A 20665-nucleotide genomic window follows, 5' to 3' on the forward strand; every position below is an offset into this window, starting at 1 on the left:
CAGCATTTCTGTCATCAATTCTTCTGTTGAAATAATTATTATTAAAATTAACCAATAAGGATCTGCAAATGACGTATGATTGTGAACATAAATTAATTAATGCTCATGATATTAATATATTCCCTTTCGATAATTTCCTTAAAACCACAATTATTCAATTTTTAAAATGATTCCATACAGATGGAAAATTTCTTTTACTGCTATGAAATTTTATAAATTATTCAGGAGGATCTTTGCATGATTTTAATGTATATTTATATTATATGGAATGTTAATGTTAATTGTATGTTAATGTTATACAAAAGAATCATGATGGGGGCTATCATGGTTAATTGCATAATAATACCTCCACCTCTTTATTTTTAATTCAGTTCAGAAAGGTGAAAAGAGAGAGCTAAAGTTAATTATTAATGTACATATATACAAATTCATTCTGTGCAACGCAAGCAACCCTTACCATCCTCTCCCTCCTTTCGATTTATTTATTTTTTTTTTTTTTTTGATTTTTCATTCAAACTCTTAATTTTCCGGTTCATTGAAAAACTTCCAGTGCAGATTTTTTTTTTCGTTAATTCTCATCCTCCGGCACTTGGTACGTCCTCTCTCACTTTCACATCGATGCATGATGGAATAAAAGGAGAAAGGAGCAAACAGCAGGCAAGTCCAGAGTAATGTGAAAATGAATTGTGTGGTTTTTTCATTGTATTTTATAAAATAAAAAAAATTAAAATAATATAATATGAATATGAACATACAAGGTATGATAAAGTTAGTTTCCTGTGATCCACACACTCAGTACATTTTTCTCGACACAAAAATTTTCTTGTTTTAATAAATTTTTTATGAAATAAAAGAGATGAGAGGAAGCAAATAACATGAGCAGATGAGCTTGAAAAATTAACAAATATCAGCGACGGACATTCGATATATGTCCAATTCATTCATAAAATATTGAATAATTTTCATTGGCTCTATGCTGTATACGCCGTGCAAAAACACGTGTTTCTTCACATAGTTTTTTATTCATACCGCGCGATTGCTTTTCATATCCACACACTCGACTCTACTCCCGATTCACTGTTCAATTGCACTCACTCGCTCATATATACATCCATATGCTCCTTTATTTTTTATTTAATATTATTATATAATTGAATTAAGCGACAATTTTTCATTCAAGCACAATCTGATCCGCCGACGATGGTCATTAAAATTTAAAATGTGACTTGTAAAATATTTAACGTGAAGCGATACGGAAAATTCTTTTTTAAAAATATCTCAATATGTATTTTTTATTATTTTTTGGAATGAAATGAGACAGGTGCAAGAATTTTATTGTGAAAATTGGATGGGTCCATGCAACGCTTTCATGGATGTTCTAGTTGAACTTCATAGGGTTATTTGATGATCTACCCATAATGTCTTATACTAAATTCATTGTCTAGTAATATCCCAAAAAGACAAACAAAAATTTATTAGAAATATTACAAAACTATGAAGCCTCGGAATATGATTGATATGTAGTTTAAATTGAATTAGCTAAAACCGGAATCTGTCAATTTTTGCAGCATCAGTAAAAAAATCACTAAAACATGATATAAACAAACTACACATACACACCAGGGAATTCTGATTAAATATAATGAAAAGCTATTGAAAATTATTGAGGTATAAAAGGTAATTGATAGTTTTCTATACAAAATTGATTGACAATTAGTGACATAAATGCTTCATAAATTTAACAATCTCATTTTTCGGTATCGGAGTAAAAAACTTGAATAATAAAATTCGATTTTGTGTGTGAGAGAGAGGAGATGATTTTTCCATTTTAAACGATGGAAAGCAACCCTCATGTGTATTTATACATATTTCATAGAGTGTCCAATTAAAAATATATATATGTGAATGTATGAACACTATAACGAGAGAATCCTCACGATAATGGCAATGATGGAGAAGAAGAAAGGAAACGAGATCCCAATTAAAAAATAAAATTGTTTCATTTCATGTATGTAGCATGTATATTATATTTAAGGGGCTTAAAATGAGATAAAAAAAGAAGAAGAGAGTCGAATTAAATTAAAACAAACATGAAACTAACTGAAATGGCTCACATACTACAATGAATGGGTTGAAAAATGTTTTTCTTCTCTTTGCCTTCAACATCAAGTACAAACGTTCACATCATGCACATGCCGAGAAAAATAAGAGCAAGAATATCAAGAGGAGGAGGAGAGAAAAAAAAGTTTCGTAATTATCTTTTTTTCAGTAATTAAATAAAGAGATGCACATTATATGGTTGAGTAAATAAAGCAAGAGAAAAGGGATATAATTGCTGTTTAAAAGCTGGAAAAACTTTTACTTTTTTTCCATCTCATTGTGTCCCCTTCTAACGTCAACATTCTCCTTCCATACATCATGTGAACTTTCTGAACATCGTATATGATAGGAGTGTCATATTCGTACCACGATTTGTTTGTTGTCATTTTTTAATTGAGGATAATTTATGGAAGAATTAGGAATTGACTAGGTTATGGTCTTAATTGCTGTTAAAGACCTTAATGTGTCCAATATTTTGAGTAGTTCTTAGATGGTTTGTCATGCCAAAAAGGTGACCAAATTTGTATAGGCAAGTTCCACGCAAAATTTGGATTTTTTGACGGTCCGAATATCCTCACAATTAAAATCCTTCTCAACTTAATATTTGATACCTTCTGCTGTTCTCCTAAAATATGTTATACAATGAAATAAAGGAAAGGCAACAAAAGCTCACACAAGAAAATAATTGTTGGTGAAAAATTTCATACTTAAATTAAACTATTTGAAAACTTTCTCTATAACTTTTTTATTTTTCTGAATTTTCGTTCGTAAAATATGAAACTGTTGAGATATATGATCAGGAGAAATGAAAAACTGTGTGATCTTGTATTGATGAATGGTGAATAATAACTCTTAGTGGCTGCATTTTTCTATAAAGTAAATTAAGGAATTTTAAATGAGTTCCTATTTAATTATCAATGTATTGCACACTATTTTATATGTGGATCGCCGGGAGAGTAGCTGAAAATTATCGGTTCAACATCAAGTCAAAACATTTAATTAGAATAAGAATTAAATTAGGAATAGACACCAAATCAGCACAATGCTGTTTTCATGTATTATTTTAGGCACTTTTGACACTACTTTCAATCCGGATCTATATTACTATAATATTTTGATATAAGTTGCTGTATCGCAACCCTTGCATCTATTATTCCTTAATATGCACTATTTTAATGATGGAAAACGAACAGGTACCTCAAAAATTTGATAATTTTCCACTTATGTTCAAAAGGCTATGACTTTATACTCAAAAAAAATATTTTCCTAAACGTAGTTAGTAAATTTGAATACTTCCGTATTTTTTAAGCAATATAAATATTTTGACTAAAATTCACTAAATTATTTAGACAAAAAAAAGGCACAAGTTGTTATCTATCAAACCACAAAATGATGGAGTATATGAAAAATAAAAAACAGGAAAAAGTTTTAGTTTTTTAGCCAACAAATAAACTATTCGACTAGAAAATTTACTCTCTCTGTATTATTTTTTCCACTCGACAATGAAAAAGCAGTTTCAGCAAATACTAGAAGCTGTATTTTTTTTAAAACGTATAAAAAACTTTAGAGTTTTTAAAATTTTTCATATTCTCATCATAAAGTAGTAAAAGAAGCAATTGTACGGAAAAAAATAAGTTGGGTTAATTAAAAACTAACATCAATTAATTAACCGCTCGTCAATTTTCCCCATTTTTTATGCTTATACAACTTTTTGTTTTTCCAAAATTAAAAGTTTCCGAAAAAACTTTTTTAATTGTGCCTAATTTCATCCAAACATTTAGAATGGTACTCGAGTGCTTATGATATAGTCTCATGAATGCAAACCACTCAATTACAAACCACTTTTGGCACAAATCACTGTTCAGTGTTTGTAAGTGTCTTCACTTTTTTCCTACCCCACTATTTACTTCATTTCATAAATGCGACATCAAGTGTATGTGAATGTAACTTATTAAGTGTCGGTATGTTACATAGAGTTTTGGGATGTTTGCTTTACATTTATGAAAATATTTTTTTTATTGACTAAAGTGGTTGCTGAAGGGTAGTTTGGAACTTTCGTGTTTAGGCATGAAAGATATTATGCCTCAATCATAAACATCCCCAAAAAATATTCCACAATTGCTTGCATCAGCCCACCAAATACAATGTAAAAGACAATGAAATTTGATACTGTCAGAAATGGCACAATGTAAAATGTGGTTAACCTTATCTTCTCATATAAATGGTTTGCATCATTTGCCATTTGAAGTCAACAAAAAATAAAAATACGAGTTTCTTTTTTTTCCATACCCAAAATCCCTTCGCACTTCTACACATATTATCATCTTGGAATAAATATATGTTTTGCTTTTTATTGTTATGGAGAAGAAAAATCTTTTCTTTCATCCCTTCCAGTTCCACAAAAACAAACTATAGTATCATGTGAATAGAAGGGAAAGAACAAAGAGACTGAAAAAAGATTTCAATCTGCAGATAAGAACGCAACAGTAAATTTTGCGTCAGCACCTTCAATTGTTGCAATTTGTAATGTTTGAATTACATTATGGTTATGTGGTTATGTGATCAAAGGAATGTGCACTTATGAATGAAAAGATTTAATGACGCAAATTAAACAGCATTAAAGAGGCACTTTGTAGTTTGAAACAATGGGATATTTAACTTTGTACTTGATTTTCTACACATCTGCGAATGTTTGAGTAACTGAAAATAATTAAGGACTTAAGTATGAATTGTCACTTTAAAGTATCAGTGCAATTATTCATGGCATGACTTTTAGATTGGTTTTTTGCCCTAGGGAATACTTAAAGTGCTATACAACTAGTTATCATCCCTATAAAAATATTATAGGAATGAGTTTCATGTGATATTAATCTTTGAGTTAACTGCAAATTGAGGACTCAACTGAATGACATGTATTAAACTAAAAGTTTGCATTCACAAAGTTCAAGGAAGTTAAATTGGAATATTTTGTTCAAATGTGATTATCGAGATGAAGATTAAAGTGCTTATTCTCGTTCCAAAAATATTTCCATTCTTATACTCTTGAACTTGTCTGAAGGAAAAAAATGAGCTAGTAGTTCAAGTATAATCTTGAGAAAAATCATAAAACTGGACATTTAAGGATAAAAATAAATAAATTGGAAGATTACAGAACTTGGACATAATAGAAAGGTAGAAGAAGTCATTGACAATATGTCTTCAACAATTGCATTAAATCAAGTCGAAAATCTCTTAGCTGTCTCATCGATAAATTGCCTTTGGCACTTACATTAACATTATCTTTTCATGTTACTTCAGTTTGATCCGATTCGTCGTTTAGACGAGTAAATAGTTAGGGGGAGGTTGAAGAGTGAGAGTAGAAGAAAATTCCATAAAAGCTGTTATCGAAAAACCTCATCATTAAACAATATGTCACAAATGAGGGTTCAATAAAACAAATGAGTAACAACACACAAAATCAAATTTCCAGTTTGTCAATAACACAGATAGATTCATTTTGTGAGATATTGTAGCACATAATAATAAGGCACATACGAATTTATATATATTTTTTTAACTGGATTATAATAGTGATCGATGATGAATGTCAGCATTTTGGATATGGAAAATTGGATATGAATTTAAAGTCAGTATCAAAATTACTGTAATTTTTCATAAATTGATCAGTAGTAGCCATTAAGCTGCCATTTGGTAACAACCTTATTGTCACTGCAAACTCAAAAATGGAAGATGCGCTTTAACAATCAATTGACAGTAACATTTCATGCATATATCACTCGGCTGCTGCCCAATTCCCCCCTAATCTCCCACTCTCTCTTGTATTCAATGGAATGAGGAATGAGGAGAAACGAAAATTAAGTTTATGGCATTATAAATGTTTATATGATAAATATACACATAAAATATAAATGTACGCAAATTGAGTGGAATAATGAGATAATGATGTGATTGATTTGATGACTGAATTAAATTAGAAACACATTTTCATGCTGTTAGCAGTTCATTTATTATATTAAAATTATTTTCCTCTCATTGATTATGTCTTTGTCTCACTCACTCTCTAGACATGTATCTCATTGATTGTTATAATGTGCGTGGTTACTTATTATGGATGATTGCGTTTGCTTTTAGCACTAATTGAAAAATTGAAAATTAAATTGTGGATGAAAATGATAAAAGGAAACAAAAGAAATTTACAGAAATAAGAAGTTATAATGATAATAAATAACAAGGTAATGAATGTTTCATTATAAAATTGCTACAGATGATGATGAAAACCACGGCAATTGAATTTTCGCGGCTTTTGTGAAATTAAAATTCATTCAATCATAAAGTTTTGTGATAATTGAATTTCATGCTCATTTCTTCGTGGCAGAAAACATTCTGTTCTGTGGTATGATAGCCTCATTTTCAAATCCAATTAACTTTTTCAATACAAATTAGAAATGCTGAATATTTACTTTAGAAATTATTTTTTGTCAAATTCAGCCATAGCTTTTAATTTTCCAGTCGTGAATTTTAATAAAGAAAGTCCTTATTCAACTTTAAAATAATTATTAATTAGGAAAATAATACTTTAATTAATTTTCATTCAATTTGACATGGAATTGTGATAAAGGACTTAAGAGATTAGCCGTGGAGATTAAGGACAATTTTATAAAATTAATTTAAACTACTCTCATCCTCAATCCTTTTTCATTTCATATCAATTAATTTTTACATTCTCTCGCCCCATTCATTTCACATCCCCTTTCATTCATTCAAATGACTTTAAATGTGAAAAACTTAATTAAGCGCACACAAGAAGACAGCAAGCAAAAAATGCTCAGATTAGATATGTATCTTATTTTTTTCGAAGCCATTTGTGTGTATAAAAGTTTTAGTAATTAAAACTAATATCTACCAGCGACATCAAACAATTAATGACAACCGAAAAATAGAAAATTTTCATCTTCATTTTCATTTCCTTCATCTCGAATCTCCTTCCACCCCATCAACATCACCATCATCGTCTTCATTGCTAAAAGGAAATTCTTCTAACTGATAACGATTAAGTGAAAGGAGAAGGAAAATTAAGAACAAAAAAGGGGTTCCACTCCTTCTTCTCATTGCTCACTCGCCATGAAAATTAACTAAAATTGTTTTCAATCTCTGTGCTGTATACTATGTGTTGTGTATGTTTGTGAGCGAAAGAGTTGAAGGAACAAGTTTTTCGTCTTAACGACACATGAAAATTCCGTATTCCATTTAGTTTTTCCTGTTTTTGCTGTTGATATAGAGGCAAGAGCGAAAAATGGCAATGATGATAAAAATTTTTCAATTTACTTGAAATTCTTTGTTTGCTCCTTCCCCTTTTTCGTTTTGGTTCCTTGTCTTAATTTCTTCTTGTACATCGTTGAAAATATTAAAACTAACGATTTCCACTTTATTTCTTTTCTTTGATTCCCATTCTCCATCGGCAAATGTATTTGTACTTCTTATATTGTATAATGAATATTATGGAATGAGATAGAAAAACGCGAAACGATGGCATGTAGTGCTGAAATGAGCAGAAAACTTCCCATTCGCTATTTAGTCGTTTTGTAAAATGTAATATTCATTATTTTAATTAAATTTAAACTTCCTCTCACTCCACCTATCCCTTTTTCAATCCGCTGCTCAGATCTATGTTTCGTCCTGTTATGGTTGCTGTATGTATTGCCAACACTATGTATATACATTGAGTATAATGAGCACTAGGCGAAATGGAATGAGCGGAGGTTATTATACATTGGGGTTGTATTTAAAATTTTGACGAAATATCTGCATAATATTTTATTAAATTGCTGCGAGACTTGCTAATGCTGGGAATAATTTCTAAATATTTTTAATTAATTTTCTTTCCACGATCCAAATCGATTAAAATAACAGAAATTGAAAAATTTAATTTCTTAGCAGGTTCATTAATTTTTAGATGACTAATTTTGTGTCAAAACAAACGAACACATCCACAGTTGCTGATTTCCAAAAATATCTCTTCCGAAAAACCATGCAGAAGGCACATATTGGAGACAATTTCTCGACAAACTTCAGCAACAGCACTGCTTTTCAGGAAATGTGGAAAATTTTTCTTTTAAAAGTCATAATAATTAAGACAATTATCAAAACAGGCAATCAAGTTGATGATTCTTCTTTCCGTTCTCATTTTCTTATTTGTTCTGATACTTGTGATTATTATTGCTTGGATAAAATTGTTATAGCGGTTATACTACCTCGTGTATGTCTGGTTTTTCGAGATTGAGAGATGCACTGCATTTTAAAATTGTATTCGAGTACGTAAAGGGCATTCAGCGATAGAGACACTGTTAGAGGACAAGTGAGAGAGCTCATGGTTCACAGATGATCTGCACGGCCAGCGAAGTTAGTAAGTTCGACTTAAAGTCAAATTCTAGATCCACCACCTTCTCCTTAGCTGATTAACCCAAAATTTAATGTCGTCAACAGTAAAATTTTTCACATCCCGATAAATTGCCCGTAAAACACCAGTTAACTGCCAAACTTCCGAATGTGGAAAAATAACATTCTTTGTTGCCGAAAAAATAAAAGAATTTTAATTAAAATTGCACATGTGATTTTAATGAGTAACGAAATGGATTGTTATGGCACTTTGAAATCTCCTTCTTCTTCCCACTTCAACTCTCTCCTCCCCCATTTAGTATTAATTTTTTTTTTGAAAAACATATTCATTTGTTTCGTGTGTGTGCCGTCTGCTGTTGCTTGCTCGCCTGCTCCTGTTTTAATACAGAATGATGAGCACACAGAGTGAATTTTTGAAAGCAATTATTTTAAATTTTAATTGCATTAATTGCACATGACACATGAGCATTATGTCTTTATTGATATTTTATGTTACGTAGTATATTCTCTTTCTCCTTTTATCTTGTCGTACAGTTCGACATAGACTCTTACTCGATACATAAGCAGTAATAGTAATAATAATGAAAATAATAATACTTAATGCTTACACAATCAACGTTGATGGTTCTGGAAATTGCGTGATTTTGATGGGTAACATGTTGTCTTTACTTATGCTTCGTTTAATTTGCAATCGCATCATATTTGTATGCCTATTATCCTCATCCCCTTTTTGCTTCATATCTCTCAAATTTACTTATTAAATATATTCCATAAAAGTTACTATGACTGATTGCGATTGCACATTTGAGGGGAGAAAATTAATTTAATTTTTATGTTATTCTTTACATCTCGTCTCTGAGCATTCTTTTGGCATCAGACAATGCATGCTTATTTAATAAAGACTAAGTTAAGTGCAATAAATTCTTCTTAATATTGCATAATAATACAATTTAAATTAATAATACATATTATGATGAGAATGTGTTGTGGATGTAATGAGAAATAAACAAAAAGAGAAATTATATTGTTATTGAGTAATGCGGATACAATATTGTAGGAAAACGTGATATAAGACGTAACATAATTTTAATCAATTAAGTAGGTAATCGTTTAAGACAATGAAAAATGAATTTATAATTTTATTACAGAATTTACCTTTTATGAGAATGTGCATTGTTGCTTTGTATGATAATCACAATTATAGAATATTAGTAGAATGTTATGCTTATAGAGTAAAATGCAGGATTTATGATATTCAAATGAAAACTACTTACACAACAAAATTATGAATTTACAATTAAATGTTTCTTAAGGTATCAATTACTCTAGCAATCAATGCATAGTATTAAGTATGATTATGAGGGTGACTAAGCATTTCATAATTTTAAACTTCTCAGTAGACTAATTGACTTTTCAAAACATTGATAATTTTCGAGTGGTATATTAATCAGAAACAACAACTAAAAATTTATGGAGTTCTTATTCTTTTTATCTCAATCTAATCTCAGTGAAATGTTATCGCTGTTAAGCTTTGATAAGTAGAAATAAATTACTGATAATAAGAGCTTATTAAAGCGAATAAAATTCTTGATAATTTTCAGTATTTTTTTATTGCTTGAGATATTTAGTCTGTTGCTAGAGTAAAGAGGTGAACAATTTCTATTAATTAATAGAGCTAATTAAGTTTACCAAATTTCTCATTAGACTGAAATTTGATTTTGTTTGATTATAATTAATTTAGGAAAATGGAAGACTTGCCAATCAGTTTAGGTGAAAAACTCGGATTTCTAAAACAGCCTAAAGGTTTTGCAACAAAAGCTATTCATGCTGGACAGGAATCTGATCAGTGGAATTCAGGGTAATATCCTCATAAATTAGACCATACTTTATCAAACAAATTACTATTAATATAGTGCTGTTGTCCCACCAATCGTAACATCAACAACTTTCGTCCAAAAGACTCCTGGAGAGCATACTGGTTTCCGTTACAGTAGATATGGGAATCCATCCAGAACTTCTCTAGATGCTTGTTTGGCTGCACTCGATGATGCTAAATATGCTATTGCATTTACTGCTGGTGTAAGCTCTTTGACTGCAATTATGGCGACATTTGAGTCAGGCGATAATTTAATTTCTAGTAAGAAATTTTTTGCTGGTGACTTTATCATTTGGGATACCTTTAAAAAGCTTGGTGTAGAAACAAAATACATCGATTTTAGTGATTTGGGTAATTTGACAGAAGCACTTGATGAAAAGACGAGAATGGTATGGATTGAGTCTCCAATGAACCCATCATTAACTGTGTTAGACATCAAAGCTATAGCCGACATTGTTCACTCAAAGTCAAAAGCATTTCTAGTTGTGGATAACACATTCCTTACTCCATACTTCCAGCGTCCATTAGAACTTGGAGCAGACATTGTAGCTTATTCAATCAGCAAGTTTATTGGTGGTCATTCTGATATTGTGGGTGGATCAATATCTACAAATAATCAAGAGCTATACGAGAAAATTAAAGCTTCTCAAATTGCTCTTGGAGTTACTCCATCTCCTTTCACATGCTATCTTATAAATCGTAGCTTACGAACATTATCAGTTCGTATGGAAAAGCATTTTGAGAATTCATATGCTGTTGCAAAATATTTGGAATCACATCCGAAAATTGAAAAGGTTAATCACCCAGCACTTAAATCGCATCAAGGCTTTGAGATTGCTACAAAACAATCTTATGGACATTCAGGAATTCTATCATTTTACATCAAAAATGGAACTCTTGAAATGTCCAAAACATTCTTCAAATCGTTAAAGTTAGTGATTGTCGGTGAAAGTTTAGGAGGAACTGAAACATTAGCTTCATTTCCTTGGGTCATGTCTCATTCAACAATGCCTGAAGATGAGAGAATTAAGGCAGGAGTTACTGAAAGTTTGATTAGAATTTCAATTGGACTTGAGGATGTTCGTGATGTAATTGAGGATTTGGGAAATGCATTGGAAGCTATTTAATTGCTTTTCTGTATAAATTTGTAACAGATGTAAAGAATTGAATAAAATCTTCTGCCTATAATTCTAATTTTAGTTCTAATCTATTTTAAAATCAGCATACATTTCCTCAAAATACATTACACGAGTAAATTTTCTCTTAATTCACAAAAAATGAGCAAATGTTCTCTTAGTTCGCTACAAAACCTCATTCAGTGCATTTCGCAATGCAGAAATTTTCAATTGAAAAAAGTTCAGAACTCGGCAGATACGCAGTTGCAACGGAAAATTTACAACCTGGAAGCTATCTTTTTGACGAATTGCCATTTGCAGTGGGCCCAAAAGCCAGAACATTATGCTGCTGTCTGGAGTGTTACTGTTTAATCGATGGAACAGCCTCAGGAAATCGATGTGAAAAATGTTCATGGCCGCTCTGTGAAGAGTGCTCAAAATTGACTGAATTTTCCGCTCACAAACGCGAATGTGAACTTTTTCAAGCCGCAAAATGTAAATTTTATAATTTACCAGATCCGAATATGAACTGCATTCAACTGGATTGCATTACACCTTTGAGGGTTTTATTAGAAAGAGAAGCAAATATGGATAGATGGAATAATGAAGTCGATCCAATGGAGGATCATCGTGACAAGAGATTTGAAACTGATGCATGGGAGGCAGATGAACAAAATATTGTTGGATATCTACTAGGTCCTTGCAAATTAAAGGAAAGAGGAATTACTGAAGAAATCATTCAGAAAGTGATTGGAATTTTAGAAGTAAATGCCTTCGAGGCAAAGACATTAAAAGGAGATTATGTTCGATGTTTATATCCAAAGCTTGCAATTCTATCACATTCATGCATACCGAATACTACACATGCCATTCATCCCTCAGAAAATTTTAAGTATGCTTTAAATATTATTATATCAATCACATCAAGCTCAATCATTTCTAATTTATTTTAGATTAAATGTCAGGTCAACCATAGCAATTTCGAAAGGTTCTCAACTCTATTCATGCTATACCTATACACTCAATGGAACAATGGATCGTCAACAACATTTAATGGAAGGAAAATATTTTCAATGTCATTGTGAAAGATGCTCAGATCCAACGGAACTAGAAACACATTTCAGTTCTATGAAATGCCGTGATTGTCTTTATGGCGATGTTGATTCTTCTAATCCATTAGGTAATATCCTCTATAAAAGCACAATGAAAAACTATTTATTTCTCATAAGAAAATGTTGCCTTCCTTAATGTTCTAGATGCGGAAGCAATATGGAAATGCAACAAGTGTCCTATGGAAATTCCAGCAGAAAGTATAAGAGAATCGTTGAAGGCACTTCAGAATGAAATCGAATGTACAAATTCTATTGAATTTTTAGAGTTTTCTCTGGAAGAATATGAAGGCATACTGCATCCAAATCATTACATTATGATATCAATGAAAAGTGCTCTTATCGATAGCTATGGTCACATGAAGGGCTATTTGTTAGCAGAATTACCCGACATATTGTTGAGCAGAAAAATTGAATTATGTGAGGAACTGCTTTCTATTCTTGACATTTTTGAAAAAGGCATGTCCCGTGCTCGAGCTCTAATGTTGTATGAGTTACATGCACCAATCGTTTTGTATGCAAGTTCACAATACGATATTGGACACTTGACAAAACTGGAATATTTAGAGCAATTAGAAAAGGCACGTAGAATTTTAAATGAGAGTCGAGAAATCCTTGAATGGGAAGATGAAAATGTTTGTTTAATTGTCATCAGTGCAAGGAAATCTCAAGAGACTTTGGAGAAATTGATAGTTTCTTTGGAAATGGAACAATAATTCAAGGTATGCATTTAAACATAAATTGCAATAATTTACTCAATAGTCCTGAATAGAAGTTTCGATTTGATTAATTTGGACAACAAGAATAACATAATGAAATCGTTATCATATATAATTGCTTTCATAACATACATAAATCAGAGAATATTGTAGATATGAAGATATACGCATGCATATGTTATGATTTAATAAACAATATGTCCAATATAATCAGCTCGGTTCATTAGTTGTTGTGAGTCATATAATTTGATTGATAAAACCATTAGTCTCATTAATGAGCTTGTCAATAAAGGAGGAAACATGACGAAATAATTTGGATGTCATTTTATCATTACAATTATAATTTCTGTGAAAGTGTCATAAATTAATCCGTAAGTGCATAAATCAATATGAATGACTCATAAAAGAGTGATACATTTATGTTTGAGTATGTGTGTGGGATCTTAGTAAATATAAAAATAATAAGCAACAGATTTCACTCAGTATAAAAATTTTATTCACTTTGGTTCTTCACAATTTGCATTCATAATAAGAGTGTCCAAATAGTTTAAAGACTTTAAGGAAATTGTTTTTGCAGTACAAACCTTTTCATCCTCCCATTCAAGAATTTCTCGACTCTCATTTAAAATTCTACGTGCCTTTTCTAATTGCTCTAAATATTCCAGTTTTGTCAAGTGTCCAATATCGTATTGTGAACTTGCATACAAAACGATTGGTGCATGTAACTCATACATCATTAGAGCTCGAGCACGGGACATGCCTTTTTCAAAAATGTCAAGAATAGAAAGCAGTTCCTCACATAATTCAATTTTTCTGCTCAACAATATGTCGGGTAATTCTGCTAACAAATAGCCCTTCATGTGACCATAGCTATCGATAAGAGCACTTTTCATTGATATCATAATGTAATGATTTGGATGCAGTATGCCTTCATATTCTTCCAGAGAAAACTCTAAAAATTCAATAGAATTTGTACATTCGATTTCATTCTGAAGTGCCTTCAACGATTCTCTTATACTTTCTGCTGGAATTTCCATAGGACACTTGTTGCATTTCCATATTGCTTCCGCATCTAGAACATTAAGGAAGGCAACATTTTCTTATGAGAAATAAATAGTTTTTCATTGTGCTTTTATGGAGGATATTACCTAATGGATTAGAAGAATCGACATCACCATAGAGACAATCGCGGCATTTCATAGAACTGAAATGTGTTTCTAGTTCCGTTGGATCTGAACATCTTTCACAATGACATTGAAAATATTTTCCTTCCATTAAATGTTGTTGACGATCCATTGTTCCATTGAGTGTATAGGTATAGCATGAATAGAGTTGTGAACCTTTAGGGATAACCGTAGTTGCTCGGACATGCATTCTAAAAATTCAAAAGATCGATAAAAATTTTCATACAGTTCATGGTTACTAAGCTTACTTGTAATTATCTGAAGGATGAATTGCATGTGTAGTATTTGGTGTGCATGAATGTGATGATATTGCAAGTTTAGTATAAAGACATCGAATAGAATGTCCTTTGATTGTTTTAGCTTCAAATGTGTTTACCTCCAATATTCCAATCACCTTCTGAATTAGTTCCTCAGTAATTCCTCTTTCCTTTAATTTGCATGGACCTAATAGATATCCAACAATATTTTGTTCGTCTGCATCCCATGCATCTGTTTCAAATCTCTTGTCACGATGATCCTCCATTGGATCGACTTCATTATTCCATCTATCCATATTTGCTTCCCTTTCTAATAAAACCCTCAAAGGTGTAATGCAATCCAGTTGAATGCAGTTCATATTCGGATCTGGTAAATTATAAAATTTACATTTTGCGGCTTGAAAAAGTTCACATTCGCGTTTGTGAGCGGAAAATTCAGTCAATTTTGAGCACTCTTCACAGAGCGGCCATGAACATTTTTCACATCGACTGCCCTGAGCTGTTCCTAAAACTGGACAGTGACACTCTAGACAGCAACATAATGTTCTTGCCTTTGGACCAATAGCAAATGGAGTGTCTTCAAATAAATATTCTCCAGCCTTTAAGTCTCTAGATGCTATCAAATATCTTCCAAACTCTGAATTTTTCTGAATTTCAAATGAGTCCATGATGGACAGAAATCGAAGAAAAACTGAGAAATTTTTTTTTCTGAATGGACTTACTAAAATTTTTGAGTGGAAATGAGAGGAAAAAGTTTATTTTTAGAAAGAAAATTTAATTTACTTTTCATTTCCAATTGCCTTCACGCATGATTTCAATAAGTTATAACTGTATAGTGAGATTTAAATAGAATGAGCGCCATCTATATGTCACTACTTGAAATGAATGAGATTTATTTCAGAATTTTCAGATTTTGAGAATGTAGAAACTAGTAATATGCTTGGCTATAGATTCGCGATTAAGTTTGCAAAGGCAACTTGTTGCAGAATATATTCAAATTTTCAATTAAATACTTTCTAAAGAAAATCATCTGATCAAATATCTTAACACAACTGGATCTTGTTTTTCACATAAAGTTAATATCTTCAAACCTATTAGACATAAGAATGGAAGTTCCATAGAAGATTTTTAATGATATTTTTAAATTAACCTTAGATCCAGTCAATTCTATTGTAAGTTTTAATAAAATGTTTTCATCGTCTCATATATATAAATTTGACTTTTTGTTCTTTGTCGCAAATTATTGCAGTTGTTACTTGTTACTGCACATAAAAATGTTTCATTAAACAATAGAAATTTGCAATGTCATTCAAGTGCTTATTAAAAAGTTGTTTCTGTAGGACATTCTGAGCAAATTCGTTCTATCCTTCAGTTAAAATCCTAATGCAAAAAGTCAATCAAGTTTCTAATTACTTAATACATTCAAATGTTCACGTGCGTTTAAAAAATATAAACATCAACATTGCGGACGGACGAGAGAGCGTTGACTATTCTGAGAGAACAAAAACAGTGAAATGTGTAATCAGAAATTAAATTAAGTAAAGTTAAAATGTGAGCATGAAAAGACATTAGTTGTGAGTGGAACTTCATAACGATAGAACGTGCCTTACTAAGTGTCTTTCTTTATAATTTAAGACTTTATTATTACTTATTTCTTTTAAGTTCTGTGAATTTGTTTTTTATGTCTGCAAAATATTTTGTGTGTTATTAATTAACAAGAAACAGCCAAAGGAAGTGCATTACATATCACATCACAAAGGTTAGCGATAGTGGATTGAAAAATGAGTATAAGACATGAGTCACATAATTTGTAAAGTGAATAATAATCAATAAAAAGGGAAATTGTAAAAAAGTATAAGGAAAGCCCTAAAAATCACAAGTGAAAGGTTATCAGATTACATACAAGTGAATTAAATAGACAGTTTAAAGTCTGCAGTCTAAGAAGAACTTAAACAAAGTTCTTTCGACCTTAGTCTAAGATTCAAAGTATATTTTTCTGATAAGACTTCCCAAAAATAAGTTCAAGTGTGCCTGAAAGTTATTTGTAGTGAAATTTGACAGTGTTTACAAAATTAATTCCACAGCACACGATTGATAAGATATTGAGAAGAACTTTCATTGATAAAGAAACTTCAAAATACTTTAATTACATAATAAAGCATGATATTGCGTGTCACTACTTTAGTTAATTTATCAATTTTTCAAAAGCAACGCATTAGGCTTCATTTGACATAATTTTATAGCTATTCATTCATGTACTGAGGATTGTGAACTTTGTAAACATATATCTTATCACGTAATGTGCCGGTTTTATTTTGTACACAAAAAGTATGAATGCACATGTAATGATTCTTATCTGTCTGTCCTGAGTTGTGAACAGTGAATTATAGATAATGATAATTTTGTTCGATGGATTACCTTATCAAGTGTCAGATCATCAAGGTCGGATTTGTGATGACTCAAATTTCCACACATACCTATTTAAATCCCCCCTCTTAAAATGGAAGTGAATAATTAACAGCTTAATTGCAGCAAAGGATGTGTTAAGTCTGTGCTAAAAATAGAAATTAAGAAATAAACAATATTGTTGATTTAATTGCTTGTGCTGGTTTGTGCTCTTAGTTACTTTTAAGAATTAATTTTGGATATATTAATGAACAATCAAGAAATCCTTTGACCTTGACCGCTACTGACTTCTTTGCTTAGTAAGAACTGTTTAAAAATCTTACAAAATTCAATTTCCATGCAAAAATAAATTCACAGTCTTAAGTCATTAAATCAACACAAATGACTCAGCTTTCTATTTCGTTAGATAATAAGGTTCACAAGCTACGATATCATTGATCCCATTGCACAAAGCAAGCAAAAAAATTTCCTTCAATTTTCTCATTACTTTTATCAGCTGTTCTCAATGAGTTTAACATCCAATGATAATACGACAAATTTATATGTGATTTCCATAGTCAGTTAATAGCACAAGCCGTTCAATAAACGTGTAATTACCAGCAAATAATATTTATTCACGGTCAATGTTATGTTGCGATTATTTTTCTACCGGCTTGCAGTAAAGCGGTAATAACAAAACAGCTATTTAATGTGAGAGGTGTGTGTGTCGTGTCTAGTGACTTTGATGCTTGTAAATAACAACACAGCAGATTTACAATTAGATTCTATTTTTTATGAGAGAGAGATCAAACTTCAGATTGATTAATCTTCTTTTGGAAATATAGATGTGTATCTGTGATGATTCTATTTTTGAATATTCTCACGTGCTCGTGCTCAATTTTTGAAGCATCCCGGATCATTTATATGATTTGTATATTTTTGTTTTCAGCATCTTACACATCACATAATGTCACCGACAGACACTAATGGAAATGATCTTCGATCAAGAATCAGACGTACGCAGAGCGTTACTAGAGCAGAAGAGATAACAGACCAAGAGCAAAAACAAAGAAAATCACAGCCTGATAAGCCGTAAGTTAACCGTTTTTTTAAATGGCTGCAGGGGAAATCCACTGATTATAGTTCAAATTTTGAACTTCAAAAACAATTTAAATATTAAAATATCGTTAATATATTCTCACAATAAATTCTACTAATAATACGAAAGTAAAGCATAATTTAGATCCTCGCATTAGGTCACTGTCAATGACACCGCGTTAATTAGCATTTGTAGAAATCTACCTGTCTCCACATTCAACTTCAAATAATTGTTGAATGTTGGCAGTGAACTTTTAATGTGGAATAAAAACAGAATTACTAAATGTCGTCATCCAAAAGCACATTAAGTTCTAAGAGAATTCTCTCATTTTCTCTTTAAATTCCCACGTGACATTGAGAAGGAAACTCGAAAGGTTAAATAATATAATTTACATGTGCAGATTAGACGCATTCTAATATGTAATTATTGAGCGATTTAATCTTGAAATAGGTCATTTATTATCCGTCATTAGCGATCACATAAAGCTAATTCTCGTATTAAAAGCAATTGAATTGTCTATTGTGATAAATTATAACGCCAAATCAAGCTATGACTTTACTGTACTTTAATGCAACCATGCAATATCAATGCAATTGAATTCACCGCAGGATAACTAATATCAATTTCATTGATCTACTTCCAGAATCCATAAACCACAAGATTCACTATTCTCATGGAGTTCAAATTTCAACGACTTTTCTGGGTAATTATGTCTATAATCTTGATTACACCTTATAAACCTTGATTTAAATTTAATATATCTAATTACAGTCTCGTGAATTGGGGATTTCTTTTACTTACAATGGGCGGTATCCGCTTATTACTTGAAAATTTCATCAAATATGGGTTTCGAGTTGATCCAATGGAATGGTTGATAGTTTTAACAGGAAGAAATGAGGGTGATAGTTCATATCCATCAGTTGTATTAGCCATGTGTGAGTACTTTCGATGTTGCTGCATAATTCATTTAGGTTGAACTTTCCATAACTTTATTATTCTAACAGATGCATCAGTGCCAATTGTGTTATGTCTTCTTATTGAGAAAGGACTTTCAGTGGTAAGCAATCACTTCAATTCTTATCACTTTGATCCATTAAATATTTAACTTTTTTTCACAGGACATCATTCCGGAATCAACAGGCAAAATTGGTCATGTACTAAATCTTGTTGGTGTCATTCTTATTCCAATTGTAGTAATTAATTTGAAAGGAAGCTCATTCAGTTTGATGGGATCGAGTTCAATATGTTTCCTTTATTGCATTGTTTTTACGAAATTACTTAGTTATGTGCAAGTCAATTTGTGGTGTCGGACGCTTCAAAAAAGCCAAAAAGTATCGATTTCTGGCAAAAGACGTGAAAGTTTCTCTATCGCTGAATTTGAAAGGAAACAGCAAAGAAACAGTAATGCTGATCAAGACGAAGGACTTCAAATGATGATGAATGGAAAGGTCAAAGATCATGAACCTGCCAAATTAGTTGAATATCCAGACAATCTTAATTTACGTGACCTTTTGTACTTTTTGTGTGCACCGACATTGTGTTATGAGCTGAATTTTCCAAAGACGACAAGAATAAGGAAACGATTCTTGATCAAGAGAATTCTCGAAGTTGTTGTTGGCGTTAATATTGCGATGGCTTTATTCCAGCAATGGATGATTCCTAGTGTCAAAAATTCATTAATCCCCTTTTCGAATATGGAATTTACAAAAGCTACTGAAAGGCTGTTAAAGCTTGCTGTAAGTAACGATTGATTTCATTAGACGCAAATATTTATGCTTGACTTTTTCACAGATTCCAAACCATTTTATATGGCTATGCATGTTTTATTTGATGTTTCATTCCTTGCTCAATTTAATGGGAGAAATTCTTCATTTTGCTGACCGAAACTTTTACAATGACTGGTGGAATGCAAATAATGTTGATACATTTTGGAGAACTTGGAACATGCCAGTGCACAGATGGTGTGTTCGTCATATTTACATTCCATTAGTTGATATTGGATATAGTAGAACTACAGCAGCAACTGTTGTCTTCTTCATCAGTGCCTTCTTCCACGAATATTTAGTATCAGTGCCATTAAAGACATTTAAAATTTGGGCATTTTTAGGGATGATGAGTCAGATTCCTTTGTCATTTTTGTCTAAATTTCTTGAGAAAAATGTAGGCGAACGATGGGGTAATATAATGGTGTGGGCATCCTTAATCCTTGGACAACCCCTTTGTATTATGGTTTATTACCATGATTTTGTCATTCAAAATTACAATAATGCTATATTAGTTGAGTAAATAATATTTTTGTATACAGTGAATACCAATTTAATTTATAAAGAAATAAAAATATAAATTTTGCCAAAGCCAACTGAGAAATGTTTATTTTTGTCACATGTGTGGAGATTTAACGGAAAATTTTCAAATTTGTTGAAGT

General features: G+C 31.3%; 3 protein-coding genes across 5 annotated transcripts; 2 read left to right on the top strand and 1 right to left on the bottom strand.

Annotated features, from left to right (window-relative positions):
* Positions 1-10091: 10091 nt before the first annotated feature.
* LOC139089602 (cystathionine gamma-lyase-like) lies at positions 10092-11566 on the top strand. The gene is made up of 3 exons (XM_070639181.1): positions 10092-10144; positions 10238-10354; positions 10410-11566. Exons 2-3 carry the CDS (start codon positions 10242-10244, stop codon positions 11497-11499), a joined length of 1203 nt encoding a protein of 400 aa, XP_070495282.1. The 5' UTR covers positions 10092-10144; positions 10238-10241; the 3' UTR covers positions 11500-11566.
* On the top strand, positions 11554-20599 carry mdy (diacylglycerol O-acyltransferase). 3 transcript variants are annotated; one of them, XM_070639178.1, is made up of 7 exons: positions 13179-13318; positions 18091-18233; positions 18884-18943; positions 19012-19175; positions 19245-19297; positions 19359-19976; positions 20032-20599. In XM_070639178.1, exons 2-7 carry the CDS (start codon positions 18109-18111, stop codon positions 20524-20526), a joined length of 1515 nt encoding a protein of 504 aa, XP_070495279.1. In that variant the 5' UTR covers positions 13179-13318; positions 18091-18108; the 3' UTR covers positions 20527-20599. The 3 variants fall into 3 exon arrangements, with proteins under 3 accessions (XP_070495280.1, XP_070495279.1, XP_070495278.1); XM_070639177.1 differs by lacking the exon at positions 13179-13318 and adding an exon at positions 16313-16515; XM_070639179.1 differs by lacking the exons at positions 18884-18943; positions 19012-19175; positions 19245-19297; positions 19359-19976; positions 20032-20599 and adding exons at positions 11554-12379; positions 12441-12667 and having other exon boundaries at positions 12744-13318; positions 18091-18228.
* LOC139089600 (SET domain-containing protein SmydA-8-like) lies at positions 13789-15453 on the bottom strand. The gene is made up of 3 exons (XM_070639180.1): positions 14748-15453; positions 14464-14690; positions 13789-14387 (listed from the first exon to the last, which is right to left on the bottom strand). The coding sequence occupies exons 1-3, from the start codon at positions 15422-15424 to the stop codon at positions 13813-13815; spliced, it is 1479 nt and encodes a 492-aa protein (XP_070495281.1). The 5' UTR covers positions 15425-15453; the 3' UTR covers positions 13789-13812.
* Positions 20600-20665: the final 66 nt, after the last annotated feature.

Source organism: Chironomus tepperi, unplaced genomic scaffold (assembly GCF_022539635.2).
Source record: "Chironomus tepperi strain 1889 unplaced genomic scaffold, CSIRO-AGI_Ctep_v1 contig_177, whole genome shotgun sequence".
In the NCBI taxonomy this organism is placed as follows: Eukaryota; Metazoa; Arthropoda; class Insecta; order Diptera; family Chironomidae; genus Chironomus; species Chironomus tepperi.

What these genes read in the sequence shown, in the direction of transcription:
- LOC139089600 (XM_070639180.1), bottom strand. Translation starts at nt 15,424, where the DNA reads ATGGACTCATTTGAAATTCAGAAAAATTCAGAGTTTGGAAGATATTTG. An exon ending in CATCCTTCAGATAATTACAA is followed by an intron (nt 14,691 to 14,747) that starts GTAAGCTTAGTA and finishes TTGAATTTTTAG; the next exon opens with AATGCATGTCCGAGCAACTA. An exon ending in CGATTCTTCTAATCCATTAG is followed by an intron (nt 14,388 to 14,463) that starts GTAATATCCTCC and finishes TTAATGTTCTAG; the next exon opens with ATGCGGAAGCAATATGGAAA.
- mdy (XM_070639178.1), top strand. Translation starts at nt 18,109, where the DNA reads ATGTCACCGACAGACACTAATGGAAATGATCTTCGATCAAGAATCAGA. An exon ending in ATCAGTTGTATTAGCCATGT is followed by an intron (nt 19,176 to 19,244) that starts GTGAGTACTTTC and finishes TTATTCTAACAG; the next exon opens with ATGCATCAGTGCCAATTGTG. An exon ending in AAAGGCTGTTAAAGCTTGCT is followed by an intron (nt 19,977 to 20,031) that starts GTAAGTAACGAT and finishes ACTTTTTCACAG; the next exon opens with ATTCCAAACCATTTTATATG.
- LOC139089602 (XM_070639181.1), top strand. Translation starts at nt 10,242, where the DNA reads ATGGAAGACTTGCCAATCAGTTTAGGTGAAAAACTCGGATTTCTAAAA. An exon ending in TCTGATCAGTGGAATTCAGG is followed by an intron (nt 10,355 to 10,409) that starts GTAATATCCTCA and finishes CTATTAATATAG; the next exon opens with TGCTGTTGTCCCACCAATCG.